This window comes from Protomyces lactucae-debilis (assembly GCF_002105105.1).
Source record: "Protomyces lactucae-debilis strain 12-1054 chromosome Unknown BCR37scaffold_11, whole genome shotgun sequence".
Classification (NCBI taxonomy): domain Eukaryota; kingdom Fungi; phylum Ascomycota; class Taphrinomycetes; order Taphrinales; family Protomycetaceae; genus Protomyces; species Protomyces lactucae-debilis.
In genome coordinates, this window is record NW_024468003.1 from 206,645 (window position 1) to 234,506 (window position 27,862).

General features: G+C 51.5%; 13 protein-coding genes across 13 annotated transcripts; 6 read left to right on the forward strand and 7 right to left on the reverse strand.

The window, feature by feature from the left end:
• Nucleotides 1–107: 107 nt before the first annotated feature.
• On the reverse strand, nt 108–1,679 carry BCR37DRAFT_380313 (Mycolic acid cyclopropane synthetase-domain-containing protein). The gene has a single exon (XM_040869459.1). It carries the CDS (start codon nt 1,544–1,546, stop codon nt 194–196), a length of 1,353 nt encoding a protein of 450 aa, XP_040724789.1. The 5' UTR covers nt 1,547–1,679; the 3' UTR covers nt 108–193.
• Nucleotides 1,680–1,927: 248 nt separating this feature from the next.
• BCR37DRAFT_337326 (amidase) lies at nt 1,928–3,166 on the forward strand (the record flags this gene model as incomplete). The annotated part of the gene is made up of 1 exon (XM_040867254.1): nt 1,928–3,166. A coding segment is annotated over one exon (1,239 nt), but the record flags the coding sequence as incomplete, so codon positions are not given.
• Nucleotides 3,167–3,185: 19 nt separating this feature from the next.
• Nucleotides 3,186–5,084, reverse strand: BCR37DRAFT_348188 (P-loop containing nucleoside triphosphate hydrolase protein; the record flags this gene model as incomplete). Its single annotated transcript, XM_040867830.1, has 1 exon — nt 3,186–5,084. The coding sequence occupies one exon, from the start codon at nt 5,082–5,084 to the stop codon at nt 3,186–3,188; it is 1,899 nt and encodes a 632-aa protein (XP_040724791.1).
• A 589-nt stretch (nt 5,085–5,673) lies between these two features.
• Nucleotides 5,674–7,827, forward strand: BCR37DRAFT_393283 (Sec1-like protein; the record flags this gene model as incomplete). Its single annotated transcript, XM_040871283.1, has 5 exons — nt 5,674–5,704; nt 5,744–5,784; nt 5,824–5,911; nt 5,949–7,775; nt 7,817–7,827. 5 exons carry the CDS (start codon nt 5,674–5,676, stop codon nt 7,825–7,827), a joined length of 1,998 nt encoding a protein of 665 aa, XP_040724792.1.
• Nucleotides 7,828–7,892: 65 nt separating this feature from the next.
• Nucleotides 7,893–9,041, reverse strand: BCR37DRAFT_347968 (mRNA capping enzyme-domain-containing protein; the record flags this gene model as incomplete). The annotated part of the gene is made up of 1 exon (XM_040867805.1): nt 7,893–9,041. One exon carries the CDS (start codon nt 9,039–9,041, stop codon nt 7,893–7,895), a length of 1,149 nt encoding a protein of 382 aa, XP_040724793.1.
• BCR37DRAFT_380318 (uncharacterized protein) lies at nt 8,915–10,194 on the reverse strand (the record flags this gene model as incomplete). Its single annotated transcript, XM_040869460.1, has 1 exon — nt 8,915–10,194. A coding segment is annotated over exon 1 (385 nt), but the record flags the coding sequence as incomplete, so codon positions are not given.
• BCR37DRAFT_380319 (oxidoreductase-like protein) lies at nt 9,679–10,597 on the forward strand. Its single transcript, XM_040869461.1, has 3 exons — nt 9,679–10,214; nt 10,253–10,288; nt 10,329–10,597. The coding sequence occupies exons 1-3, from the start codon at nt 9,861–9,863 to the stop codon at nt 10,524–10,526; spliced, it is 588 nt and encodes a 195-aa protein (XP_040724795.1). The 5' UTR covers nt 9,679–9,860; the 3' UTR covers nt 10,527–10,597.
• An 84-nt stretch (nt 10,598–10,681) lies between these two features.
• On the forward strand, nt 10,682–14,400 carry BCR37DRAFT_380322 (uncharacterized protein). Its single transcript, XM_040869462.1, has 2 exons — nt 10,682–13,817; nt 13,857–14,400. Exons 1-2 carry the CDS (start codon nt 10,799–10,801, stop codon nt 14,339–14,341), a joined length of 3,504 nt encoding a protein of 1,167 aa, XP_040724796.1. The 5' UTR covers nt 10,682–10,798; the 3' UTR covers nt 14,342–14,400.
• A 551-nt stretch (nt 14,401–14,951) lies between these two features.
• BCR37DRAFT_43844 (general substrate transporter) lies at nt 14,952–17,172 on the forward strand. The gene is made up of 2 exons (XM_040872296.1): nt 14,952–17,006; nt 17,052–17,172. Exon 1 carries the CDS (start codon nt 15,133–15,135, stop codon nt 16,705–16,707), a length of 1,575 nt encoding a protein of 524 aa, XP_040724797.1. The 5' UTR covers nt 14,952–15,132; the 3' UTR covers nt 16,708–17,006; nt 17,052–17,172.
• BCR37DRAFT_402850 (uncharacterized protein) lies at nt 16,923–17,895 on the forward strand (the record flags this gene model as incomplete). The annotated part of the gene is made up of 4 exons (XM_040871941.1): nt 16,923–17,006; nt 17,052–17,730; nt 17,770–17,835; nt 17,876–17,895. The coding sequence occupies 4 exons, from the start codon at nt 16,923–16,925 to the stop codon at nt 17,893–17,895; spliced, it is 849 nt and encodes a 282-aa protein (XP_040724798.1).
• An 18-nt stretch (nt 17,896–17,913) lies between these two features.
• On the reverse strand, nt 17,914–20,339 carry BCR37DRAFT_43881 (uncharacterized protein). The gene is made up of 2 exons (XM_040872299.1): nt 19,883–20,339; nt 17,914–19,837 (listed from the first exon to the last, which is right to left on the reverse strand). Exons 1-2 carry the CDS (start codon nt 20,234–20,236, stop codon nt 18,065–18,067), a joined length of 2,127 nt encoding a protein of 708 aa, XP_040724799.1. The 5' UTR covers nt 20,237–20,339; the 3' UTR covers nt 17,914–18,064.
• BCR37DRAFT_380326 (uncharacterized protein) lies at nt 20,313–20,742 on the reverse strand. The gene has a single exon (XM_040869463.1). The coding sequence runs from the start codon at nt 20,692–20,694 to the stop codon at nt 20,443–20,445; it is 252 nt and encodes an 83-aa protein (XP_040724800.1). The 5' UTR covers nt 20,695–20,742; the 3' UTR covers nt 20,313–20,442.
• A 1,077-nt stretch (nt 20,743–21,819) lies between these two features.
• On the reverse strand, nt 21,820–27,810 carry BCR37DRAFT_43921 (sister chromatid cohesion C-terminus-domain-containing protein). The gene is made up of 4 exons (XM_040872300.1): nt 27,441–27,810; nt 27,073–27,396; nt 26,752–27,033; nt 21,820–26,706 (listed from the first exon to the last, which is right to left on the reverse strand). The coding sequence occupies exons 1-4, from the start codon at nt 27,659–27,661 to the stop codon at nt 22,155–22,157; spliced, it is 5,379 nt and encodes a 1,792-aa protein (XP_040724801.1). The 5' UTR covers nt 27,662–27,810; the 3' UTR covers nt 21,820–22,154.
• Between the last annotated feature and the right edge of the window lie 52 nt (nt 27,811–27,862).

Consider the following 27,862-nt stretch of genomic DNA (forward strand, 5'->3'; position numbering starts at 1 on the left):
ACTTTGTTGTATGTGTATTGGGTGTGTGTGGGAGAGGGAAGGAAAAGAGAAAAAAGAAAATTTCTGTGAGACGGTTTGGGCGAGTGACTGAGCGAGGCAAGTTCGGCTAAATTCAACCACCACTCGAGTCTACAATGACTCTACATGTACTGTACCTCGGCAGACGCGACACTGTCAAATTATAGCTACAAGCCTACTGCTCAAGTCCCTCGTAAATCGCCACGCAATTCTCCCGTGCAACCGTAATAATCACATCTCCCAATATCTTGCTTTGATAGCCAGCCATGCAGTAGCTGAAGTAAAACAAAAACTTGCGCTTGAAAATCAGACAGTCTTCTTTGCTGAGTGCTCCATATTGACGCAGGAGAGCAGGCTTTATCTCATCCTCGAACCGTTCCTCAAAGTTTTGAGCCCACAGTCGCAGCGTCTTGCTGTAGTGACCGCCAATATTGATAATCTCATCGACAATCAGCTGATTCTGCGAGCCAGTATTGATGGCTTGTACAAGCGTCGTTACTGTGGGCAAGTGACCACCCGGGAAGATCCAACGACGGATAAAGTCAACTTCGCTGCAGTATCGCTCATAACGTGTTTCTGGCATGGTGATCACTTGGAACACTGCAATTCCACCTTCCTTTTTGAGCAGCTTGTCGACGCAACTGAAGTATGTAGATAGGTATTCCTTACCCACAGCCTCTATCATCTCAATCGAAACAATCTTGTCATACGCATTCTCAGGAACAGGCAAGTTGCGATAATCACACAGCTTGACATCGATGCTCGCAGTGAGCCCAGCCAAAGCAATCCGCTCGCGAGCCAGCTTTTGCTGCTCAACACTCAACGTCAGTGTCGTCACACGGCATCCCGTCTTTTTGACAGCTGCAATGGCAAATGAACCCCAGCCAGAACCAATCTCTAGGACATGATCCGTTGACTGGATACGAGCCTTTTCAATAATCGTGTGAATCTTCTTCATTTGTGCATCGTACAAGGTGGAGTCCTTGTTTTCAAAGATGCCACAGGAATAAGTCATGTCTTTTGACAGGAATGAAGAAAACATATCATTCGACAAGTCGTAATGAGCCGAAATATTATTGATCGCATTCTTGACAGAGTTGACAAATCGTGAGTTCATCAAAAAGTTGATGCCAGAGAAGAGCTTGGATGCATAGGTTGTGGCATCGTTGAGGTTCTCGCGGTTATCGATAAACATGCGAAAGACAGCGACCAAGTCAGGACAGGCAACATCACCTACCATGTATGCTTCAGCGAAACCCAAGTCTCCAGACATGAGCAGACGCACCCAAAACGTCTCGTTGAGGATCTGCAACTCTGCAAGCGGCGCTTCTTTATTGGCAACGTCGCCAAACTCCCAAACACCTTGTTCAGAGAGTATACGAAGCTTGCCCACAGTAATACGCTTCATGAGACTCAAGATACTGTTGCGGGCGAGGTTGACGAGCGGGCCCCATGACTTGTTGACGAGGTAGTTGCGAGATGAGTCATAGGCCGACAAAAGCCCGTTGTTTTTGGCATTGAGATCCATGATTGTCTAGCTGCTAGATGTACAGATGGGTGACTAGTGTTACAGGCCGCTGCAGACGGATGTACGTAAGAGAAGGATGATGTCGTCGTGCGCTGAACAAATGAGCCGACGTTTTCGCTTATATAAGACTTTGGCCATGGCTGGCTGGACACGTTCTCATCACCGTGACATCACGGCGCATCGGATGCTGGCGAATCAAATTGGCGGCAGCAGCAGACACTTTAACCGTCACTTGTACACTGGAGCAGTACTACTGCATTGCTCATGAAAAGAGCATGGCAAGAGACACGCTCACTGCATACCGCTACGAATGCCGTTACACAGCGGTTCACTCAAGCTGCTGCGAATACACCCACCGGCTCTCTTGCTGGCCTGAACTACGCTGCAAAAGAAAATATATGCTCCATACAAGGCTTCACAACGTGTGCCAGCCAAATCCTCGGAGCTGCTGACTCGAATGCATATGCCTCACCGTTCGATGCGACGTGCATCAAATTGCTCAATGCAGCCGGTGCGAGACTGACGCAAAAGACCAATATGGATGAGTTTGGCATGGGTTCCTTCAGTGCCAATACGCCATTTGAGCCAGTACGCAATCCTCATAATGCCTTGCACGTCGCGGGAGGATCTTCTGGTGGATCTGCTGCTACCTTATTTGCAGAGGATGGCCCACAGTTCAGCTTAGGCACCGATACAGGTGGTTCAGTTCGGCAACCTGCATCACATTGCGGTGTATGGGGATTCAAGCCGAGTTATGGACGTATCTCGAGGTTAGGGGTTGTCTCCTATGCCAATAGCTTTGACACCGTGGGTATTTTAGCCAGGGAGCTGGGGACGATACGGCAGGTGTACCAGGTGCTCGACCAGCACGATCCAGCAGATCCCACAAGCCTCGCAGATGGCCTACGCAAAAGAATCGCTACACGTCAGAGACGTCCAGGCCGGATACGAGTCGGTATACCAGTCGAGTACAATGTCTCTGAGCTATCTGACGAGATACGCACACTCTGGCGAAAGGCGGCAACATCAAATGAGCAAATATCCTGTCATCCAGTCTCAATTCCACTCACACGTGCGGCACTCTCTGCATACTCCATTCTTGTCCCAAGTGAAGCTTCATCAAATCTACAAAAGTACAGCGGGCTGTACTATGGCGCTCGTGCAGAGGCAGATCGATCCAGCACAGGTCTGCTGTATGCCGAGACACGCTCTCTCTTTGGTCCCGAGGTCGAACGCCGCATCCTCATGGGTAACCTCTCACTCTCAGCTGCTCGCTTCAACAAGGACTTCCTCCAGGCCTGTCGAATCCGTCGACTTTTGCTTGATCAATTCTCTAGAGTTTTCCGACAGCCCCATCCCATCTTGCCATCACCACAGCAGCAAATGACAGTGGACTTCCTACTCACGCCTGTGGCAACAACGCCTGCTCCGACATTAGAGGAAGCACGACTCATGGGCTCTGCAGAGGAGCGTGCAAGCGATGTCATGACGGTGCCCGCTAGTATGGCTGGCCTGCCAAGTATCAGCATCCCATCAGCAACCAGCGAGAATGGTCTGCCTATTGGTCTACAGCTCATCGGTCAATATGGGGAGGATGAAGCTCTTTTGGAAGCTGCAAAGCTATTCGTGTAGTGTACATCTAAATTGACACCGTTTCTTCCCTAGATCTGAGGATAGGCTCCATGGGAAGCGTCTTTTGAGCTCGCTTGGCCTTGATGTGTGCGAGTCCCTCCTCAATAAATTGTTCCGTGAGCATCTTCAGCTGCAGTGCCTCAATCAGACTGACAAACACACCTGGGAAGCGCTGGGCAAGCCACAGGTAGAGGATGATTTGAGCATGCAGACTTTCAAAGCTTTGCAATCCCTCTGGTGTTTCTGGAGCACCGCCATCCAAAATGTCAATATTCATCTCCGTCAGCTCTAGAATCGGAGCCGCTTCATGCTTGCCCAGCTTCTTGGCCAGCTCCACAAAGACGCGAACGCATTCGGCATCTCGCTTGATGGGTGCATCAGACAATGTCCATGCATCGGCAAAGCGCAAGCCTTCAATGCCATCAAGCAAATCAATATGCTTGACACGAGACGAAAAGGGAACCATCCGATAGAGCTCCGATGTCCTGGAAAATATTTCCAAGTGCTCTAGTACCAAAGATCGCTTCACGTCCTTACCATAAAGACGAAAGAAGGACTGTACTAGCTCCATTGGAGGCGAAAGCAAGGCTTTCGGAAGCATGATGGTCGATGTTGCCAAAGCATCCCGCACGACCTCCAAATCGTCTTTGCGCAATGTAGTCACGAAACCAGGCACATCCTTGACTGGATCCTCCCCATCCACTACTTTGGGTTTCGCCTTGAATCGACCAGCGCGACCAGCAATCTGCTTGATTTGCGGTATAGGTACTGTGATCTCTTGGATACCATCCCACTTTTGAACTGTCGAAAAGACAACACGCTTGATGCTCAAGTTCAAGCCCATACCAATGGCATCACTCGCAACCATAACATCGTAGCCGCTGTCTGGATCATTGAAGAGACGCGCTTGGGCTGCACGTGTCTCAGGCGGTAGTGCACCATAGATGACAGCACATTTGCGACCCGTCAGCTGCTCAATCGCCTTTTTTGTTGAAAAGATGGTTCTTCTTGAAAAGGTGACAACTGCATCGCCTGGCTCGACTTTTGCCAAACTGCCATTTAATGATTGATCCATAACCTCTAAGCCTCCAAGACGAGAATACTCGCGGACTTCAACCTCTTCACCAACAGACTCCGCAATCTTTCGAATCAATGGGACAGCGGACGCCTCGCCACACATGTGAATCTCCTTTGCAGCAGAACCAAGCAAAGCCGACGTCCAATTTTGACCGCGCGAACGATCGCCAATCATCTGAATCTCGTCGATGACCAAGACATCGCACGCGCGATGACTCAGCATCTCAATGGTGCAGCTCGTGATGCGTGCTTCAGGGACACTCCGTCGTTCTTCGCCCGTCAGCAAGTTGCAAGGAACACCTGCTGAGGTGAATCGCTCATATACTTCATGAGCTAACAGTCGTAATGGCCCTGCGAAGATGCCGGACTCGGACTGTTCCAGACGTTTGAGTGCTTGATAGGTTTTGCCGGAATTGGTTGGACCGACATGTAGATACAGCTTGCGTCGCACTGAACGAGCGTTGGGATACCACTCAGAAGGAAGCGCCATGTTCCCCAGACGCTCACGCTCATAGACTTGTGCTGGGGTGAGCACACTGACGGAAACAAATAGCGCAAACTTCTTGATCAAATACTCTTCGATTGCTAGCGGCCCCCCGCTCTCATATTCTCGTTTCAAATCCGACAATCTAGGAATACCGTCTCTATTACGATGCTCCACGCTGGTAGTTGAATCGTTGCTTCGATAGGTCGACGGGCTCTGACGGGTGATATTTGAGCAAAAGCGCCGTATGAGCTCCCTCAGCTGGACTGTGTCTTCAGTGATTGCGATGCCTACATCGTGAAGGCGTGAGCGTTTCTGCAATGCTGTAATTTGACGATTGAGCATCTCTGAAAACTTGAACCATGGTATGGGCGAATGCCGTATCGGTGTGCCTGGTTTAAGGGCAGGCCGCCAGCCGCCCATCCTGCGCGGCTCTCCCCTATTGAGTCTGTACGACTCGTCCTCTCCTTTGGAAGCTCGCCAGCTCGCCCTGGCTGGTCGCCTCTTTGCGCTCTCAGCGCGAAATAGACAGGTACATGCAGTAAACGGGCGGCTTGGTATGACTCGGGCTGTGATGATCCGCCAAGATCGACCCGCCGTACTACCCAATATCCGTTCCATGATACCACACTGCCAACAAGAGGCTAGACGTTACCTTGACATCACGACTTGAATTCTATGAGCGTTGCACTTTGAAATCTCGCGGGTGTGGCTTGACTTTCTCACGCCCCAGGACTGCGCGCGCTGATGACTGATGGCAGCAAGTCGCTCAACCTTCAGGCTTCCCCAAACCCACGGCGCATCACTGCGGTTTCGACAGGCAGTTGCTACGTAATCCAGGGCCATCAAGCTCTTCGCTGCAGGCTGGCATGTTCTGAAGGTTGAACCAGCTCGATTTGGCGCTGGAGCGACAATACTAGGCTAATTTCACAACATGCGATCGCTCTTGGACTCGTACAAGCAAGGTGAGCAAGACCCGGTCCATGTGCCTTGCTAACAGATAGCCATTCTGGGTGAGCTGAGAGCCGTGCAACCGCAAAATAAGGTCCGACAGACCAACTCCGGCCCATGCGCTAACAAGCAGTGGAAAGTCTTGATCCTCGATCGGCAGAGCAGCAATCTCATTCAAAATGTCATGCCTCTATCAGAGTTCTATGACGAGAATGTGACAGGTGAGTTTCAAGAGCATCGGAGCTGGCTGACCAACAGATGTACAGATCATCGAAAACATTCGCGATGCAAATGCATCCTTTGAGGCGGTATACATGCTTATGCCCAAGGAACAAGTGATACAATGTCTCGTTCATGACCTTAAATCAAGTCCGAGGTTGTATGCATCGTCTCATCTAATTTTCATGTCACCACTCAGCGATGCGCTACTGAGCAAATTGAGACCATTCTCAGATAGAATCGGCAGTCTCAAAGAACAAGCCCTCGACTTTGTACCTGCAGAGTCGCAAGTCTTTTTGACACACAATCGTCAGTCGCCCTTTGTGCTATACAATCCAAGCTGTGCGGGTTTGGTCGAAGCACACATCAAAGACATTGCGGACAAGATTGTCTGCATGTGTGCCTTTTTGGGGGAATACCCCATGATACGATACTACAAACCACATACTGCACAGCACACCGCCAGGAGTCTCTGCGCAAAGCTTGCAAATGTGTTGCAAGCAGGGTTGGACGACTACTCTCGCAGCAACGAGTCCTTCCCACCCCAGACGGACAGGCCGCGCAGCATTCTTTTCATTTGCGACCGGACGATGGATTTGTATGCTCCATTGGTCCATGAGTTCACGTTTCAGTCCATGGCCAACGATTTGTTGCCTATACGCGATGGAGTCTTTTACGAGTATGAAATCGTCGGTCCAAAAGGCCGTGAAAAGGTGCAAGAGGTTATATCGGAAGATGACGCTGCTTGGACATCTGTGCGCCATATGCATATGTCTCTTGCCATTGACAAGCTTGTTCACGACTTCAACAAGTTCTCGAAAGACAATGAAAGCTTCACATCTGAAGCCAAAGCGACAAACCTCAATACCATCCGCAATATGCTGGCGAACATGGATTCATACGCGCAGGGGAAGGACAAGTACTCTCTTTACATCAATATGGCGCAAGACTGTATGAACATCTTCGAAAAGAACCAGCTGCCACTTATTGCTCAAATTGAACAAAATTGCGCCACAGGCTTGACTGTACATGGCAAGCCGCCGAAGGACACACTCGAGACCCTTGTACCCTTGCTAGATGATGAACGAATCCCAATGGAGGATCGTACGAGGCTCCTCATGATTTACATTAATTGGAAGCAAGGAATTTTCCCCGACGATCGTTCAAAACTGTGCAGGCACGCCAAAATTCGAGGTCACTTGCAAGAGGCAATTGCCAATCTAGATTTGCTAGGCGTACCGGCGAGCAAGACATCTCGAAACAAGAAGAAAGTGGCCACTACAGCGCCTGCAAACGTTGATGAAGCATTTGAATTGTCACGTTATCAGCCACGCTTGAAGGATGTCATCGAGCAGCATTTCCAAGGGACGCTCAGCTTGGATGACTTTCCTTATACTCGCGACTTGCCACCTGAAGCGACGCCGGGTCGTAATTCGGCACCAGGCAGCTCTCTCAGGACCAATCGACCCGCCTGGGCTAAGGGACGATCAAACCTTGACGTACCAAAACAGCGCGTCCTTTGTTTTGTGGCTGGTGGAGCGACCTATAGTGAGGTTCGTGCTTGCTATGAGCTCTCGGAAACACTGGGACGTGATGTGCTGCTCGGGTCAACGCATCTATCAACGCCCAATGACTTCATATCGAGCTTGTCCCACATGCGAGCGGACCGTCGAGAGTTGGGCCTTGAAGTGGATCGAGCACCTGCTAAGATTCCCCTTCTTGAGCCAAGACCGAAGCCCGCTGCTGTTACCACAAACAAGATGGCACCGCCAAGCCATACTCATCCAGCACAGCGATCTGGCGTGTCACAGACGAGCAGTCACGCTCCTCAAGCTTCGAATGTTGCACTCAAGCACCTTTCACATGGTGAAGGCCGGCAGTCGCGCGAAAGCGAGCGATCCAACAAGACGTTGGATGACGGCAAAGAAAAGTCAAAGAAGAAATTTGGCCTCTTCAAGAAGAAGTAAGCTACAATGATGCCACCTATTTAGCACCGCGCTTCTCGAAGCAGAATGCGGCATAGAAACCTGCTGCTTCACGTTCATCACCCTCGATACCGCGGCTGCCGTCCTTGCGTACGACACCCATTCTGTCTAGCAAGGCACCGCCTTCAAATGTATCCTTGTATTCTTCAAACACCTCATGAAAGCCTTTCTTGTACAGGAGCTCCAGATTGTATTCTTCTGCCAAAGCCCTGAATGCTTCAAACGGAACGACATATTCTGGAACGATGTCGACTGCATCTTTGAGGTAAAACGTGTATTTGTGACCATAAGGCGGCCTAAATACCACATCAGGTCCAGGTGGAGGCTGATTTTCGAATTCAACCTTGTAGATATCATTGCCCCATTCCTTCTCACCTGGCTGTAGCTTAGAGACGTGCTCAATAATCGCATCTGAGTCCGGTATGGTCCCGAGAAACTTGCCACCTCGAGGCAAAGACGCAGAGACATTGGCAAGCATTTGTCTTGCTTTTGCTTCCGTTTCGTACGCATAGTGCAAGCAAAATTGCATCGAGACCACATCAAAGCGGCGTTGTTCTGGCGGCAAAATCTGTGCGACGGGTTTGCCAAAGCAGTCGAATGCGTAGAATTGAGCCTTGAAGCGTGCATGACGCATGTTGCGGTACCTGCCTCGAGCTTGCTCAATAGATACCTCTGCCAAATCGATGCCAGTATAGGAGCTTACATTGGCCTTGTCCCATTTCATCAGATCACCACCCTTGCCACAACCCAAGTCTAAGACGTGATTGCCGCTCTCAGTAAAGTTGCGAATGAGTGTAGACTTGATCCAGTTATTAAAGTTGCGCAAGTTGACGATGGGTGAAGCATTACGCTGCTCGCGGCCCTGGTTCGGACGCGCATTGTAGTGCGATCTGACAACCTCACTTCCACGATGGTATTGGTTGCGCACTGCAGCCGCTTCTCGAGCAAGACGGTCCCGCTCTTCATTGCGTTGAATGATTGCTCTTCTCTCTTCTTCGATTGCTTGTGGATCTCGTCTGGCTGCTGGCCGCTTTTGACGACGCTGCTCTTGAGAGCGATTTGGCGAAGCACTCCGACGCGGTGATCTGGAGCGTCGCCGCTCTCTATCCCTATATTCACGTTCTCTATCATCGTTCGTACGACGCATGGGAGAGCGTGATCTTTGACGCTGTCGGGAATCTTCATCCTTTAGCTCTGGAGATGCCTCGACAGGAGGCTTCGTCATGCGAACAAGAGGCCTTTCTGCATTCGGCTCCCGCTTCTTCATCTTGCCAATGGCGCCGACCCGTATAGGCTTGCGTTCATCGCCAGTAGCACCTTCGCTGCTCTTGCTCGTCTTGGCTGCGTTTGGCGGACGCACCTTTTTGGGACTGACTGCTAGTTTTTGTTCAGAGCTCTCTAGTATGCGTTCACTATCCTTGCTACTCGAGAATTCTGCAAGTGGCTTCTGAATAGATTCTGCCTTCACATCATCGACTCTGGTGACGCTTGAGAATGAGAGCATATCTTGAGCAGCTTTGAGCGTTTCAGCGTCAACGGAATTAGCTTGAGATAGGTCATCATTTGACGTAGTTTCAGCTGGTTCTGGAGCTTCCGAGGCATTTTGAGTAGGCCTCTCAATATATTGATTCTTGACTGGGTCAAACATACCGGCCAGCATGTAGAGGAAAGCAGGTTGAGCAGTCTATTAGCCAACAAGTCCCGTCGGATATTCTTGGGCGTCAGCCGAGCCCGGTTCACGTGGCTGGCGAGCTCCAGATGGCACAAAACTTCATGTGGCCAAGGATACGTACACGGGCACTTAGCAACGCTTGCAACCACCGCAATCGCAGCCAAATAGGTTGAGACGGTCATCTCCGCTGAATACTTCTCGAAACTATCGTGCCTGGTATCTGCTGGATACTTGAAAGCTTCTTCAGCGGTCTGAAACGCGCTGTACAACAGCTTTACTTAATTTTGCTACATAATGCTCATCAGAACTGCATGCAAATCATGCCTTGGTGGACTCAGAAACAGATCAAGGAGCTCTAGGATACAAATGAGATTCAAGAGCGAAGTGCGGGATAAGCCTAGCAACTACAGAAGACCAAATTACAGTGGCTTTTACACTTCCATTATGGACCAAAAGGCGCCAGAACGCCAAGTTGAAGATGCAAATTCAGCAGAGAAGCCTGGCGTCGTGTTTTACTCTAGACTTGCTGGCTATCCTGAAAATAGGCCGTCAGAGACAGAGTCTAAGATGTACTGTGGCGTGATTGTACCACCACGACCTGAAGAGCCACTCAATTGCTGTCAGTCAGGTTGTGTTCACTGTGTTTGGGTAAGTGCCACGCCTTGGAAGCTGATGCTTACAAACAGGATATCTACAGAGAAGAAATTGAGGATTATCAAGAGGTACGGATCAATTGCTTGGTCAGCATCACTGACAATACAGAAGCGCAAGCAAGCTCGGGAAGCACTCGCCAAAGAACGCAAGGCGATCCCTGTAGAGCTCGGTGGAGATGGAAAGGAGCCTGATGACATCTTAGCGCAGCTGGATCCGACCTTGCAGGCATTTATCAAGTTGGAGAAGGAACTCAAGGAGAAGCGGCTGAAGAAGCAGGCTCAGCGTGCGTCCAAGGACCTGCGATAATCCTTGCACCCATCATTTCTCTTCGTAGAGCCAACGTAGATGAGCAGTAGAAGTCCCAAGCTCAAGCTGGTCCTGCTGCCCAGGCAACGGCGCGTCGCGAAATTCGCACGAAAGGACTTTGACGGCGACGCCCAAATCCAACGCACAAAGTCAGACAAGGTCGGCATACGTCACCCAACGGTCGCTTTCACCCGCGGACGCTTCGCAGGCTGCGCTACGGCAGTCTCATTTGCTGCTCTGACGCCAAGCAGACAGGCTCAACGGTCGTTTTGATGCACCTGGATGCCGCGAACGGCTCTACGTCATTCAAGAGGGCTCGCACAATGAGCACACCTAACACAGACGATACCGATGGCGAGGCAGGTAGACCTTTTCAGCGCGAGCTATCGCAGACGACAGAGAGTGCCCGCTTTCATCGGCCCAATGACAACGAACGGCCGTCTGCCCTCGAACAGCGAATGACATTGGAGTCGCTCGAGCCGGAACAGAGTCTCGCTCTTGCCCAGGAGGCAGGACAGCCCCATTTTCTCGTACCAAAAGAGTGGTGGGTTCAGTATCAGAACTACCTGAGTGGCGATGGACCAGAACCTGGCCTGATGGACTTGTCGTTGCTTGAAGAGGAGGAAGGCACAGATGAGCTCAAAGCTGATTTGACCGCGGATGACTATATCTCCATCTCTGGTGTCGACTTTTGGAGTCAGTTGCAGCAGTGGTACGGAGAGGATGGGCTTCAGATCAAGCGACACGCAGTGGCTACCGAGGGAGGTGCCTTTGAGCTCGAGTTGCATCCTGCCAAGTTCCATTTCAGCTACTACACACCGCCTGACAAGTTCACGGATGTACGGACTTTGCGCATGTACAGCCATAAAGACGTGGACGGCCTGTATGAAAAAGTCAAGCACATGTTCCAAGTTCCGGAAGACCACCAGATCCGGTTTTGGCATACATCTTCCAATGGGTTGGCCAAGCTGGAACATCTGAAGAGCGCCATCACGCGAACACACGACAACTCGACGGTTGGCAAAGTTACGGATGGCTCCAACTTCCTGATCGTTGAAAGTCGAGCGAGCGGCAGAGACAAATGGCCCCTGGACACGGTATCAAAAGAGAAGGCAAAGCCACAGCGCGTAGCTGGCACCAAGGGGCTTGTCAATCTAGGCAATACTTGCTACATGGCTTCGGCGCTTCAATGCTTGAGTCATATCAAAGAGCTCACAGAGTACTTTTTGTCCACCTACTATCAGGAAGAGCTCAACACCGATAACCCACTCGGCTACAATGGTCAGGTCGCAACAGCTTTTGCCAGACTACTCGAGCAGCTCTACAATGACGACAATGGCCGTGCAGTACGCCCTGCAGAGCTCAAAAGCGTCCTTGGCAACATTAATCAAAGCTTTGGCGGCTATCAGCAGCAAGACTCGCAAGAGTTGCTCGCCTTTCTACTTGACGCGCTACATGAAGATCTCAACCGCATAGTCAAGAAGCCAGCAACAGAGCGACCTGACATTGGCAAGGTGAATGACGACGAGCTGTTGCAGCTTGGCGAGGAAGCCTGGCGTCTTCACAAAATGCGCAACGACTCTGTCATTGTTGATTTGTTTCAGGGTGTCTACAAGAGCACATTGGTGTGCCCGGTATGCGCACACGTCAGTGTAACCTTTGATCCATTCTCGGATCTATCCCTTCCCTTACCGTTCCAGTCATACTGGACACATGATGTTTTCTTTGTACCCCTCCAAGGTCCTCCGGTAAAGATCAACCTCGAGTTTGACCAAAATGCATCCATTGGTCATCTCATCGCATACTTCTCCAAGCGCTTCGGTATCCCCACCGACCGAATCACCGGAGCTGAAATTTGGAAAGGCAAAATTTACAAGGCTTATTTCAACTACATGCCAGTGACTGTCATCGAGACTGCTGACGTCGCCTACTTCTACGAATTATCTAAACCTGACCCTCGCCTTGACAAGGAGAGCAAGTCTCTACTCTTGCCCGTCTACACTTTCAAGTCGGATCGCAAGCAAGTCGCATCAAGCCATCCAGAGCCAGCTGAACATCCATTCCTAGTCATCATGGATGAAGCGGAGAGCTGCAGTATCCCAGCCATTCAGCAAAAGCTTCTCGCGCAATATGCACGCTTCACAACCTCAACAGATTTGACGACCACCGAATTTGCTGATGAAGAGGAGGACGAAGGCTTTGCCAGTGATGATGACGAATTGACTAGGCCGGCTGCACCAAACAAGCCTGCGTTTCCATTCACCGTCAAGGTGGGTCAATACAAGGGCACTACGTATGGCGGTCCACGACCTGAGCCGCTCAGCTCGCGCCGTAAACCCCGTGCATTGCCACCTAGACCGCCAAGGAGGAACCTCATTATGCCTGAGAGCGATTCTCTGCCGCCTTACTCTGCCGGCTCGATTGGTCCCTCGCCCATTTCAGATGTTGATACAGATTCTGGCATGAAAGATGCGTCAGACGAGGAGAATCCTGCGGTCAAGAACAGTTTACTTGTTGAGCAGTACTTTATCACGCCAGAAATTGAACCCGATACTGTGGATGTTACCCTGGATGCTCAAGACGATTTGCTTGGCACATCCGATCCTCCCACTGACTTCAGTGCGACAGGAGCACTTGCAGATCTTCCATCTGACACGGCGATGGCAGATCCAGAAGCTGAGACAGAGGCTGTTGCGGAAGCTTCTCCAGCAATGCCGCTTTTACGAAATGGTGATGCGTTCTTTTGCGAGTGGCCCGTTGACATCTACGAACAAATTTTCTCTAATGACCCAGAGTCCATTGGCGGTCAATCACTTTGGGAAAAGTTTGATGAGCAGCATGACGAAGCGATGGATGCTCAACGCTTGCAACGCGAGGCTACCAAGGACAAAGTCAAAAGCCTTGAAGATTGTCTAGACGAGTTTGCGAAAGAGGAACCCCTTGATGCCGAGAATACGTGGTATTGTCCCAAGTGCAAGGAGCACCAGCGTGCCAACAAGACATTTGAGCTCTGGCGCACGGGTGATATTCTTGTATTTCATCTCAAACGGTTCAGCAGCTCTCGGTCGTTGTCTGACAAGATTGATGCTGAGATTCGTTTCCCGGTGAAGGGTCTTGAGTTGAATGATCGCCTTGGAGAACGTCGCTTACGACTCTCCAAGGGAGAGAAAAATCTCGAAAACAGTATATACGACCTCTGCGGTGTTGTCAACCACTACGGCGGTCTCGGTGGTGGCCATTACACAGCATTTGCTCAAACATTCGATGACGGCAACTTCCACAACTTTAATGGTATGAGCATTGTATGTTTCCCTTTTTGCTGACCTCTAGATTCTTCTGTTAATGCTATGGATGCAAACAACTTGGTGTCTTCTTCAGCATACCTGCTATTTTATCGAAGGCGTGCCGATAAGCCGCTCGGCGGTGAGCTCTACAGCAAGATTGAGCAGCATGCCGAGCAGCGTCTGGTCAAGCAACAAAGCGCAACAGCATCCCTCAACTTGATTCGGCAGCGAGACTCGTCTGTGCCCCTTGCTTCAGCGCCTTCTTCGTTGTCGGACAGTTCGAATGAAGCACGACTTGAACCACTGTTGCATGTCCCCTTCTCTGGTCCGGGAAGACAGCTCGGAGGTACGTATGGTGATGTGAAGGCGCCCCTTGCACAAGTCGCCTCGAACCCTTTCGGCACGTCAACGTGGGGATCTGGCCTGGCAAACAACTCGTGGACGCTGCAGGCTGCGTCTGATGATAGCTCGGAGAGACCCAACAGTGCGACTGGCAGTGACAAGGAATGGAACGAGGATTCCAAAGCATAGAGATCTGTAGAGATCAGCTGCTACCTGCGTAGCATATTTCTCTGCAGCATACAGTCAAGTCATCTGAACATTGATTCTGCCCTTTAAGCCCGCCCGTCCGGCGATTCTCTCAAAGCTCGGCCGATAGCGTCGATCATCCACGCTTCACCTAATCGCCCTGCATATTTCTCCTCAGAAGATGGGATATTCATGTACTTACATGCAGACGTCTGCCATGATGTAACGTCGCCATTCGACCTCTGTGCGCTCTGGAAGCCGAACAGATTCGACGGTATTCAGGTGTGGCTCCTACATAAGACACTCCTACAGCATGAGTCACTTGTCGTGTTGTCGGCTATGTTGAGTCATATTGTACACCCAGCACTCAGGAGTTAGGAATTTGAACATTTGCAAGTTGCAGCGGTAAGATACTTGACCGCCCCACATCAATGGTGGCAGGAGTCTGATGACAACAAGGCCGAGCTTCTACAAGATCAAGTTGGACTTTCCTGATTTCGTTGACTTCGCGTGATGATGACAAGCTACACTTCGAGTCTCAAAGCTTGTCCCTACGGGCAACTATAGCTACAGCAAAAGGCTAACGTGAGGCGCATGACTGAATCTGAGTGTCAATTTGTCACTGGGGATACCCGGTGCCACTGCAACTCCTTTTGGCAAGTTTCGACGAAATCTACCGCAGATCACGCGGGATGGCTCCTTCAGGCGACAAAAGGTGAGTCAAGCCGACCAGGCATACTGCAGCATACATAAGGGGGTCCTTCCCCAGCTTATGTCCTGATTGTCAAGACACCATGCCCAGCATATTACAACACAAATATGTCCTCATCTTCGCTGCCTATGCCTCGCTGGGTAGTCTGCTCTACGGCTACGACGGCACGTATTTCAGTGGCGTGGTCGCTATGAAAACGTTCATCAACGACTTTGGTACAGAAAATGCCGCTGGTGTCCGAGAGATTACACCAGCTGCTCTCTCACTCATGACTTCACTCGTCTATGTGGGTGAGCTGATAGGCTCTTTCGTGTATCCTGTCATTTGTGACAAGCTTCGTGGTGGACGCAAAGGCGCTATTGCCGCTGCTATGCTGGCAGTTCTTGCAGGTGCAAGTGTGCAAGTCGCTGCTTCAGGTCAACAAGGTGTCATCATCGCTGGTCGTATCATTCTCGGCGTTGGTGTTGGTCTTGTCTCCAATGCCGTACCACAGTACCTATCAGAGATTGCTCCTAAGGAGATTCGTGGTGTCGTGGTGGGTAGCTGGCAATTCACACTAGCCTTTGCTCAAATCATTGGCGCTTGTGTCTGCCAGGGCACAAAGGACATTTCCAGCACAGCATCTTACCGCATCCCGATGGGCTTGCAGATGATCATTCCCGTGGTCGTTTATGCACTTTACGCTTGGATTCCAGAATCCCCTCGCTGGCTTGTTTCCGTCGGTCGCACTGATAAGGCTGGTGCAGCGTTGAGAACATTACACAAGGAGAAGTTGGCTCATGGTTACGATGAACAAGAAGAACTGTCCCTACTGAAGCAAGACAAGGAATTGGACGATCTCTCGAAGGAATCATCCTGGCGCAGTCTCTTTGGTAGTCCAGTCGAGCGTCGAAAGCTCTTCCTTGCTGTCGGCATCCTCGCTGCTCAGCAGTTGACTGGAGTTCAGTTCTTCTTCTCCTACTTCACGGTATTCTTGCAAAAGATTGGTTCCGTCGAACACCCTTTCCTTTGGACCATCATCTTGGACATTTTTGAGCTGATCGGGGTGGTCGGTTCATTCTTCTTGATCAATCGTTTCGGTCGTCGTCCTCTGCTCATCTGGACATCTGTCATCATGATTGTCTGCCTCGTTGTTTCTGGTGGTCTGGCTACTGCTGCAGATGAAGTGCTTCCACGCGGTCGAGGCATTGGCATCATTGTCGCATCACTCATTTACGTCTTGGCATTCAACCTGGCCTTTGGACCTCTGGCTTGGGTAGTTGCCTCTGAGCTGACACCTGGACCGAACCGCGCCAGAACCTTCAGTCTTGGTACAGCAACTTTCTGGATTGTCGCCTGGGCAGTGACATTCACGCAGCCTTACCTCTTTACAGATGCAAATTTGGGCGGTCGAGTGGCCTTTGTCTATGCCGGTGGATGTCTCTGTTCTCTTGCCTTTGTCTACTTTTGCATCCCAGAGACACTAGGGCGTAGTTTGGAGGAGATTAGCGAGATGTTCGATGCCCGTTTGCCCCTGAAAGAGTGGCCTGCTTGGCAGTCATCCAGGGCGTCGTCTGAAGTGGGCAAGCTCGAGAGGGATTCGACTTCTGTGGATGAGGAAAGCCAGCAGATGCCCAAGAACGTGGCTCCTACATCTGGACACCTTGAACAGGTATGAGTGGACTGTATAGAGTAGCCAAGCATGTAGTTTATGACTGTCTTTTTGCCCTGCGTATGATGTCAATATCACGTGCCCTTTTCTTCGTCACTTGCGCGGAACTCAGAGAGACAACTGAGAGAAGCAAGTACAAAACATATAGCAAAGAAGTCATGTCTGTGCCCGCGTCAAGCCAGCCGAAGCCTTACGATTCAGTCGAGAGGAACCTCAGCAACATGGCCCTCTCCGATGCAAATATGGCGTCTTCTGCTGTAGACCCAACCAGGCCTACACGACCTGAAATCCCAGCAGCATTCAAGGTGCGCTGAGCTTCTGTCCTTCTAGCTGCCATACTGACAATCAAGAAATTCTCGCTGGAGGGCAAGGTCGCCGTCATTACAGGAGGTGCCCGTGGTCTTGGGTTTTCAATGGCTCAGGCCATCTCTTCATGCAATCTGGCAGGGATTGCCATTCTGGATGTGCTGCAAGAAGCCGGCGATGAAGCGGCTGCTGCGCTCCATGCAGAGTTTGGCATTCCCAGTGCATTCTACAAGATCGATGTGCGTGACGAAAAGGCAGTGAGCGAGACCATTCAGGGCATCAAGCACGATTTCGGTCGTGTCGACATACTCATCTGCTCAGCTGGTATCTGCGACAATATTAAAGCGGAGAACTATGAAGCGGATCGCTTTAGGCGTGTTATGGATATCAATGTGACTGGATCCTTCTTGTGTGCGCAAGCTTGTGCTCGCGAAATGATTGAGCAGAAGCAAGGCGGCAGCATCATCTTCATTGCCAGTATGTCTGGCCACATTGTCAACTATCCACAGCCTCAGAGCGCCTACAACGCCAGCAAAGCAGCAGTACTCATGCTCGCCAAGTCTCTTGCGGCAGAGTGGTCACCTTATGCAATTAGAGTCAACACCATCTCGCCAGGCTACATGGCAACCAAGCTCACAGACACAGAGGCATTCCGTGAGCTTAAGACGACATGGGCTGCGAGGACCCCGCTTGGTCGCCTTGGCCAAGACTACGAGCTCAATGGTGAGAATTCAACACTACAAGACTTTGACTAATCTTCAGGTATCGCTCAATTCCTTGCTTCTGATGCCAGCAGCTTCAGTACAGGTGCAGATTACCTCATAGATGGTACGCTTCGTCCGACTCTCAAAACCAACGCTGACAATAGGCGGTTATACAATCATGTAAGACATACTAGGTCTACAATCAAATCACGATCACCCTATGCTTCACTCTCTTGTACACTTGAGCTCAATGATCGTTGCTTGATAATTGGACTTTGTGATTACATGAAATGCTAAAAATACGTGACTCCATCTAGACCGTGTCACTCGTGCCTGACTCCTTAAGAAAACAACTAGGCATTGACCAATCCTCGTCGCGGCGCAGCACGTCTATCCGCTTCAGCAGCCCGCATAGGCTTTGCTTCTCGACGACCAAGACCCGGAAGAGCGGGAAGGTTGTTTGTGAGTTGTGTTGGTAGAGCGTTTGCAAGAGGGTTGGAGGTAGGAATGGCGAGTGCTGGCATGGTTGGCAACGCATCTGCTAGCGGGTTGGAAGTAGGAATCGCTGGCAATGGGTTGGAAGTAGGTGCTGCTGGTAGTGGGTTGGAGGTTGGTGCTGCTGGCAATGGGTTCGATGGTGCAGCAGGGAGCGTTGGCTGAGGACCCAAGTTACCAATGGCCGACTGAATAGCACCCTGCACAAAGCCAGGGTCAGTCAAGTCACTGAGTGATGGCAAGCTGCCGAGGTTTGGCAAGTTTGTGGCAACGGCTGCTGGAAGAACTTGAGTGAGGACACCGTTCAAAGTACCACCGAGCGACTGGACAGCACCCTGCACGAAGCCAGGGTCAGTCAAGTCAGTGACGGATGGCAAGCTGTCGAGGTTTGGCAAGTTTGTGGCAACGGCTGCTGGGAGAACTTGAGTGAGGACACCGTTCAAAGTACCACCGAGCGACTGCACAGCACCCTGAACGAAGCCAGGGTCAGTCAAGTCAGTGACGGATGGCAATTGACCCAAGTTGGGCAAGTTCGTAGCAATTGCTGGTGGGAGAATCTGGGTGAGGACGCCGTTCAAAGTACCGCCGAGAGATGCAACGACATCGCCGAGGCCTGGGAGACCGCCGTTTGCAGCAGGTGCAGGTGCAAGAGTCTGCATGGTTGGGGTACCGCCAGAGACTGAGCTGGCAGGAGGAAGAACCATGCTGCCGCCACCAGCAACAGAAGCTGAGCCAGAGGCAGCGGGAGGAAGGACCATGCTGCCGCCGGCGACGCCAGATGCAGAGCCTGATGCTGCAGGAGGAAGGACCATGCTGCCGCTAATTGGTGCAACAGAGGCGGAGCCAGTCGCAGCAGGAAGAAGGACCATGCCACCAGGCATGCCGGAGACTGAGGCAGACATGGAGCCCACGGAGCCCATAGATCCAGAGCCAGGAGCAATGCCGTTAGAGCCGCCACCAGGGGCGAGGGTCATGGCTGGCATAGGCGGCAAAGAAGACATGCTGCCTGCTGGCAGAGAGCTTGCTACGCTCTGTGGGACTGCGCCGATACCATTGTCGCCAGCTGGGACAGTAACAGTGATTGTAGTTGCTGTAGAGAATGAGTTGGTCACAGTGCGAGTGACGTAAACAGTCGAAGTCTGGCCGCTAATGAATGTGATTTGTGGCACAATGATGACCTGGACGATAACTTGGATCGTGCCAGCTTGAGGGAGAATAGTGACAACCGAGATCTGGCCGACAGTAGATGTTACCGTTGAGACAATCGTGTTGGTGACAGGGTAGCCGTTGTTGACCACAACTTGCTGGGTAACGACCGTCTTGTACACGACAACTGTGTCACCATTGGCAGCTTTTGGGTTGGAGCCGCCTGGGTGGCTGCTCCCTGGGCTCACGCCAGAGTTGGAGCCAGGTGAGCCGTTGACTACGCCAGCACCATTGCCTGCTCCGACAGGAGAAGCGACAGCGGATCCTGGCTTAATAACGACGGTCTGTGTAATGGGAATGACAATGGTCGTAACCGAAGGTTGCACAAACACGGTTCCGCCGCATGTGAAGGTCTGTGTGACTGTGACGGCAGTTGCAATTGCGGTCGTCAATACGCCAGTAACGGCAGGGGCAGCAGGGCAGCCCTAAAATGTTAGCAGTTGAAATTTATTGTACCATCTGAAACTTACGCCTACTGGAGCAGGGGCAGGGGCAGGAGCAGGTGCCGGCGCAGGTGCAGGTGCCAAAGATTGTGCAGGCGGGAGGACCATGCCAGAGCCACTGGCGATACCTGAGCCAGAAGGACCGACCATAGATCCGGCCATCGAACCAGCCATGGAGCCAGCAGGGGCGAGTGTTGGCGCTGCTGGAGCGACACCTGAGCCTGACGCGGCATCACTGGCAGGGGCAACTGGAATAGATCCTGAGATCGCTGGCGCCAGTGAGGGAGCTGCGATTGGCAAGATAGATGCACTGCCGCCGCTAATGGATTGCGCAAGTGTGGCTTCGAGAAGGAGAACGAGGGACAAGAGCGTTGACCTCATACTTGCTGAATGGGGCGACTAGTGAAGACGAGCGAGGGTCGAGTGACTGAAGTCGAGTGAGTGAGTGCGTGAATGAAAGTCTCGAGGGCACACTCCAGGTCTTAAGGAAAGTGACTTGCAGGACGATAGCTTTGCTCCTCATCAAAGCACTCGACTCATGCAGGAAGAGTGATTGCCCAGCCGCCAAGCGAGCTCGTGACTATCAATCAGCCCATCAGAAGCCATTGCAGCACTGAGGAGCGGACCCGAGCATTGGTCTTAACGCTGCTGTAGTGCTTGAGCGGCGGGGTGGGCATCGCCCCGCGCTCTGTGTGAATCCACGCGATCGTCGTGCGGTGAGGTTGACGACCAGGTGGGCCATTCACAGGGAGGCAGTCAGGCGGCCAGTGTCTTGAAGTTGGACTCTGGTGAGAGCAGCCGCCGTGCAGACCGTGCAGTCTGAGTAAAGTGAGCCACATGGAAACGATGGAAGGTCTGAGCTTCACAAATTCAAAGACAATTTCCGACCCGCTGGCTGACGGGCGGGGTGTGCAGCATCGCGCGACCGTTGAAAGCGGGGCGCCAACGACTCTTGCGAATTCGAGCCTTTGCAACTGCGATATCAGGAAGCCCTGATGAAGGGCTCTGCACAGTGACATTGCAATCTTACGGTAGATGCAAGAAGAGCATGCAATGAAGTCTCGATCGTCAGCCCGAGCTGCAACGGCTGCCTACCATAGTACCACCTTTTCAGATATAGCTCCCGCATGCTATCTGCTGCATGAAGGAGGACCTCGAGCCAGCCGAAGACCTCTACAATGTCTACACCTCTGATCAACACTTGCTCGTGGCACGTCATCTTAATTGATATCACTGGCAGCCGTACGATAGACATTGGCGAATTTGATCTGAGCGCAAAGGCTCGAGCTCGATTGCCTCGACTCTACAGCACTGACCTGCTCACGCTTGCGATCGAAGGTTTAGAGCTCAAGGGCTACAGCCTTACAGGTCAATGCAATTGGCTGCTAACCTTAATTAAAGCTGGTCAAAGCTGAGCAAGATGGTCAGCACTGAGCGGTGAGTAGTACTGAATACTATGACCACGCCTGTTCTCACATGCGCATGGTCGCCGGCTGGCCACTGCCGTGATGCCTTTGTTCATGTCCGGGTACTTGGCTAGCGAATGTCGGATCGCATGTGAGACACCGCATGGCAGGTACTGGCGGGGATTCACGTGAATATGTTCAGATGGGCCACCTAGCGAAACCATCCAAGCAAGAGCGAGCTTAAGCCCGGACTTGGGGACTCAATGACTCAATGGGGACATCTTGAGTATGCGAGCACAGACCGAAGATACATTAAGGGCAAAGGTTTGGCTCTCAAAGGATATCGACCCATGTCTGATCATTCCTATGACAGGGCCATCTGCCAGGCACTGCCTTGCTATTTCCGGTGACAATCTGATTGTGATTCTAGCCTTTGCTCAGGTTAAGGGGTTCCTAGACCAAACCTTGCGTAGCGGCGTTGCGAGCACCTGCAAGTTGCAAGGGCCTTAGTCTGCGTTGTCGTCATTGACTCAGTAAAACACACAGCCTACGCACGGACCAAGCCTGCGGATTATCGATCGCGGCGTATTCTAGAACCCATTCGATGATCATCTACGTATATGAGACCCTTATACTCGCTTTGTTCGCCTTAGTTGTACCAACGCGGGATTGCCAAATCAAATAAGCCCGTTATCTCAATGGCGGATTCATGACGGGTGCATTTTAAGGGGGACCGTTTTTTGGGAAATGAAGAACACTGCAATTCTACAGATCTGCGGTAGGAAAGTTGCGTGACAGGCAATCTAGTCCCAGCTCTTCGGATCGTTCTTCACGACCTCGAATAGCTCCGGTCGGATGACGGCTTGCGATAGATTGCCCCAGTATGTCAGCTGCTACCCGGCGATGTCATTCCGAGCAAGACGAGCATTATCGTCAGATGTTGCATGCACCAGCCCAGCATGATGCGAACTAGATGTCGACCCCACCTGAAAATCAGCAGGCACCGAAACGCCAGCATCGTCAAGCCGAGCTTCGTCCTGCTGTTGAGTCATGTTCGTGTCCAATCTGTCCGCTTCATCCTCGGATTCAATCTGACGCTCGACCTGACCAAAGAGGGACTTGAGCAGGGCAAGTCTATCTGTATTTGGATCAAGCATGGACGACCAATCAGGCGAAAGCGACACACCTGCCTGCCTGACTGCAGTCTTAATGTCTGCCTTGCTGCCCAGTTTCTGAGGATTGAAGGTTCGACATTTCGCGTCGGACATGTTATATGCGAGGCGGAGGTAGGTGCGCAAAGACAGTCCAAGCGCCAAAATTGCTGCGGCACGAGAGTGTTCAGGTGTGATCTCAAGAGGCTGTGAGTCCTGCTCGGATTCCCGGTCAATGAGCTGCATGAAGGCAACAGTAGTGGACGATGCAATTCTGTCCAGACCAAAGATGAGAAAGTGAACTTCTTCGCTTGTGGCGTACTTCAATCGAGCCACTTGGTTCGCAACAAAAGCTGCGTACTGGACGTCCTCTTCGTCCAGACTTGTCAGCTTGTCCAAGTTGACATCGAGACCTCGCGTGATGGCCATCAGTAGCTTCTTTCGTGCTTGTCTGCTCGAGCGCACGATACCGTACATGGGCTCTAGCAAGGAGTCTGTGTCTGCAGACGTGTCGCGCTTGTCGGCGACAGTCTGGTAATGGAAAGCTGCCTTCACACCATCGAGGTAGCAACTATCAATCAAAGACTCATGCTTTTCATTGATGGCAGTGTGGATCTGCAAGGCAAGATCACGCAGCTGAGAATTGGAACTGGTCTCAAGTGCAATGACTGTTGGCACGCAGTCGCGTGGATTTGACAAGCCCTGCATGACAATCTTGCCGAGAACGTCCAGCGCTAAAGAGGCCAAGGTTTGATCAGAGCCGGAGGCAGCTTTGAGCATGTCCTTCATGTATCGTTGCATGAGTCCGGGACTCACACCATCTGTTGCAAACTTCTGTGTGGTGCCAATAAGTACCTCGACATCGATATCAGCTGCTTGAGCCTTCTTGCTCCCTCTAGGTGACTTGAGCTTTTGCAGTTCTGCTTTTGACGATTCATTTGCCAGGAACTCCTGAAAGACGCCAATCAACAAGCGCTTCAGCTCAAGAGACGATCCTTGCATTATTTGATCCATGACAGCCAAAACGGCGATATCCTGGAAGTGATTTGGATAGCTGATGCAAATGTTGGCCAGCGCTCTCACACCGGCCTTTTGACTCTCCGACGGAGTGGCAAGCTTTTCGTGTGGGCAGAACTCAGTGACAGCTTGTAGCATGATTTGTACGAAACCCTCTTGAGAGGCAATCTTGGGAAACGCTTTTTGCAGCATGTCCTTGTCGGTGATGACAAGATGGCGACCAAAGAGACCCAAAAGAGAGAGCAGCAAGACGGCAGCTTTCGTCGTCTTTGGTTCGACTTGTCCATTCAGGTTGACCAGTTTCGTGAGACAAGATTTGATTGTAGCGATGATTCGGCGGTAGTCTGAGCGCATTTTGACAACCTCGCACAAGCAAGGAACTGCTTGATTGAGCACCTTTGTCGGCAATTTTGTCAACTGCTCCAAGAGCATACCTTGTACTTCAGCAAGGAACGCATCACTGTACGATGCCTGTCGGGGAATAACCTTTGTGTAGATGCTCGCCACATGCCCAGCGGCATAACGCTCAAATTCATTCGCGCCAAAGAGAAGGAAGGGTTTCAGAGACTCGACTTGTGACACGGTCAAGATTGTTGGAACGGCGTAGACCAAGATTTTGAGTGCTAGCAGGTGTTGCAAACGAGGCCTCGTTTCTGTACCCTGCGTTGCTTCTGCTAGCATCGCTTGAGTAAGTAGAGAGAGTAGATATTTGGGCTGATGTCTGAGGCTCTTTTGTTCAACCTCAGAATAGATGGAGAGAAGTTCTCGAAGTAGCTCCACTGTGGCTTCTTGTTCAGCACCGGCCAGCAAGCTAATCACTTCAGCAACATTTTTGACACGTTGTCGTAGCTTAATTGGAAGGGCGTCGAAGTCATTCGAGCGTTCCGAGAACTCGAGCTCTGGCCATGCAAACCACAAGTCAGTAAGGACCTTGATGATCAGATCACGAACCGAATCTTCCTCGTCGCGTAAGCGTAGCAGGTAGCGTTGTGCAATACTGGCACGCAGATCAACGTCCTCATTATTGGCGTAAACATCTCGCAACAGCTTGATGACTCGCTTTCGCACAGCAATACCCGTGTCGCAAAGTCGGTCGCTCAGCACACCAAAGTACGCTTTGCCAAGGCTAGCATTGGCAATAATGTACTTGCCAAGCAAATCAAGTGCCGCATCTCTTACTTGCGGTGAGACATCTGATAGCCGCAGATTGACTTGCGCCTGGACAATCTTGAGTGAGAGGACAGTGGGATCTGTCGAGCTAAGTGAACCAAGCGATCGTAGAGCCTTTGTGCGCAGCGTCGGTTGAGAATGGTCCATGACTGAGAGCATTCGTGGTAAGATGGCGTCAAACATGTGCATCAAGCCATAGAATGTCAATAGCGAGACACAGGCTCGTGTTCTGATATGCGTCGGTAGCCCATCTGATCGAGCACTTTGCCACACCGCCACGTCCTCCGATGCGTGCGCCTCGTCTAGAGCAATCGCGACGAGCGTTAAGTCATCTTTTAGACGTTGATCTTGAGAACGTCCCAGAGTTCCTGCAAGGCTGGCAACGAAGCAAGCGAGGGAAAGCTCGACGGCAGACGAAAAGTTGACATCTTCTCGACTGACCACTGCGAGATGGGCAAGCAGTTCCTGCTCTGTGGAGGCGAGTTGATCAAGCTGTGCGCGTGTCGTCGATGCAGTGAGCTCATACTTCGGTAGCGCGAAGAGATCTGCTTCGAGCTCCGAGTGCTTCTCTGGCAGTGGTGCTTGTAGCGACATGCTGAGCTCTCGAATCCTCTTAGCAATCGCACAGAGCGTATCAAGCGCAAAGCTCTTGATTTGAGAACCAGATTTGGGGTCATCGACCATGGCAATCATTCGACGCGTCACCAGACGCAGCAAGATTTCAGCAGCAGGCCATTCAGGCAAAGCGAGCACAGCCAAGAAATCCTCGACAAACGAGTCCAGCAATGCTCGAAGTGGCGCATCTTCCGCATTGATAGCTTTGTGTGACTTCATCGTCTTATTCAAAAGGAAAGTGACGATGAAATTAGCCGTCATAGTAGCAGCACGGGTCTTGTCAATGTAGGCGTAGAGCGCCGGCGTTAAGCCAGATGTTTCACTGTCATCAAGCTCACCAGTCTCCTCGCCCTCTTGCTTGACTTTGCTTGGCGTTCGCTGCAGCTTGAATACTTCTTCTTGTTCTGGCGCAATCATCGCACTTGCCTGAACGAGGTGCAGCAGCAAGGCCGAGGTCAGTTGAATAGAGCGACCGTCCCGAAGTCTGTACTGTCGTGCACCTTGACGTGCCGTGGAAAGCTTATTCAGGTTTGTTAAAACTTCATCCAAGATGAATCGACGCTGCGAAGTATAGTGAACAAAGATTGTCTGCAAGATAGCCATTGAATTGAGTTTCAACGCTTCGACTGTACTCACTGAGCATGTGGGGTGATCCTTTGGTGGAGATTCAGAAAAGATGGTTGCAATAGCCATGAATTCAATTCGCGACAGGACATTCTCATCCGCATCCAAGACGGAGAGAACGCGAGAAGCATGCTGTAAGAACTGAACTGTAGTCGACAAGAGCTGTGTCAGCATTGTCTTGTGCTTCGCCGCGGGTCCGAGCTTTGCAACAGGCGCCTTGAACCAACGCGAGAAGAGATCCTCAAAGACTGAGCGAGCGGCATCGATCATGCCTAAGAGAGTTTCTTCAGAGTATAGCTGCTTGTTCTTCTGGGTTGATTGGAGCATATTCAAGACGCACAACGAGCTTAGCATCGCATTATAGGCAGCATCGACCAAGCGCAACCATTGCCTTTCACTCTCATCCGATGGTTCCTCCTCGAGTATGCGAAGCCGGTTGACGTCCGGCGATTCAATTGCGCGTGATAGAATGCGTAAGAGACGTGCAAGCGCGTCAGAATCAATGCAAGCGAGCTGTGACGCATTGGACGCGCGACGTAGGACATTGAGCAAGTGACTGGTAGTCGTGGACGTCAACCGCTTGTCAAGCGTATCAAAGAACGTGCTTCGAATCTTACCAGAGTTCTCTGATGTATCCGCCTCTAGATCGTCCTCTGCCTCAAAGATCTCGTCCAAGTATGATTGTGTGTCTTCGACAATCTGGGCATTTCTGGTCTTTGCGTCTTCCAAGTAACGCGGATCTGTTGTCTGCTGCTCTGCTTGGTCATTCACTCGCTTCTTCTGCTTACTTGGCGTGACCGGTTGACCGTTATCATCAAGACTGTAGCGATGTAGGATATTCGCCGCAGAGTTGCTCTGTTCAACTGGTCTGTATATCTGGTTAGCATTTATCTTTGGACTGATCGTTCCATACAGCTCTGCTTGCTCCGCAGTACGCTTCAGAGTAGGGAAGCTACGTGTAGGTATGCGCAGCATCTCACTCGTGACGCTTTGTGCACTGCTCAGTGACGAGTCGCTCCCAGCGGGAGATGCAGGTCGAGCAGGTGCTGCAACAGGGGCAGGTACTGATGCAGCTGCTTGCACTTGATGCGTAGTGGGAACAGCTGATGTTGTAGGAAGCGTGGCAACCGCCTGTGCAGGTGCTATCACAGGTGTACTCGCTGCTTGTTGAGGGACGACACTCTCTGCCGGCATGCTGGATTTAACCCCTGACACTTCTTGCTGGAGCGCAGACCTCTGCTGATTGTACTGCGTACTGACTGATGTCTCGATGACTGAAGCAGGTTCTTGGGCAGCGACCGTGTGCTGAGACGCTATAAACCCTTGAGACGTACTCTCCTGCTGACGGGGAGTCCTGTCCATTGGTGCTGAGTGCTGAACAAGCTTCGGCGCCTGCAATGCTTGCTGAGCTGCTCGATGTGCAGCACTCTGGGCTTCTTGCTGTGTCCTCTGAACCTGCTGGTCTCGTTGGAAGCGCTCGAGCAAGAAGGCTGCCTCGGGACTCAACCCTGCTGTCGGCGGATTGGCAAGTGGTCCTTGTCTGCCACTGCCAGAGGATCTAATATCAGCTCACACTACTCGACAGATCAATTGAAAGCTTACAGCTGCGCAGAAAGATGGGAGGCGCGCTGCAGAATCACGCCATGTCGCCTCTCAAGGTTCGCAGAATGCATGTCTTGCGCTGATACCTGTATGCTCGAGAGATCTTCTGCAGGAGGTGCTTTCAATGATGGCTCATCGAAGGACCTGAGCACAAATGATCGATCAACACTGGGAGCCAACGGCGTTTGCGCCAGTAAATTGTCGATAGCGTCCGGCTCCATTGTCGCAAGAGCTGAGACTAGCTGTAATGCGTCCTAGCGAGTCGATATCATCCAGAGCACACAGTAGGTCTTTGCTCGTCTCTTAGAGAAGCGAGACCTGCTGTGCAACGCTAATTTGACCCTGAAAGTACGCCAGGCTGTATGGCCTGTGGGTGTCTTGGTCAAATTTACGCGCACTGAATTTAGTCGCGTCGACCAGCA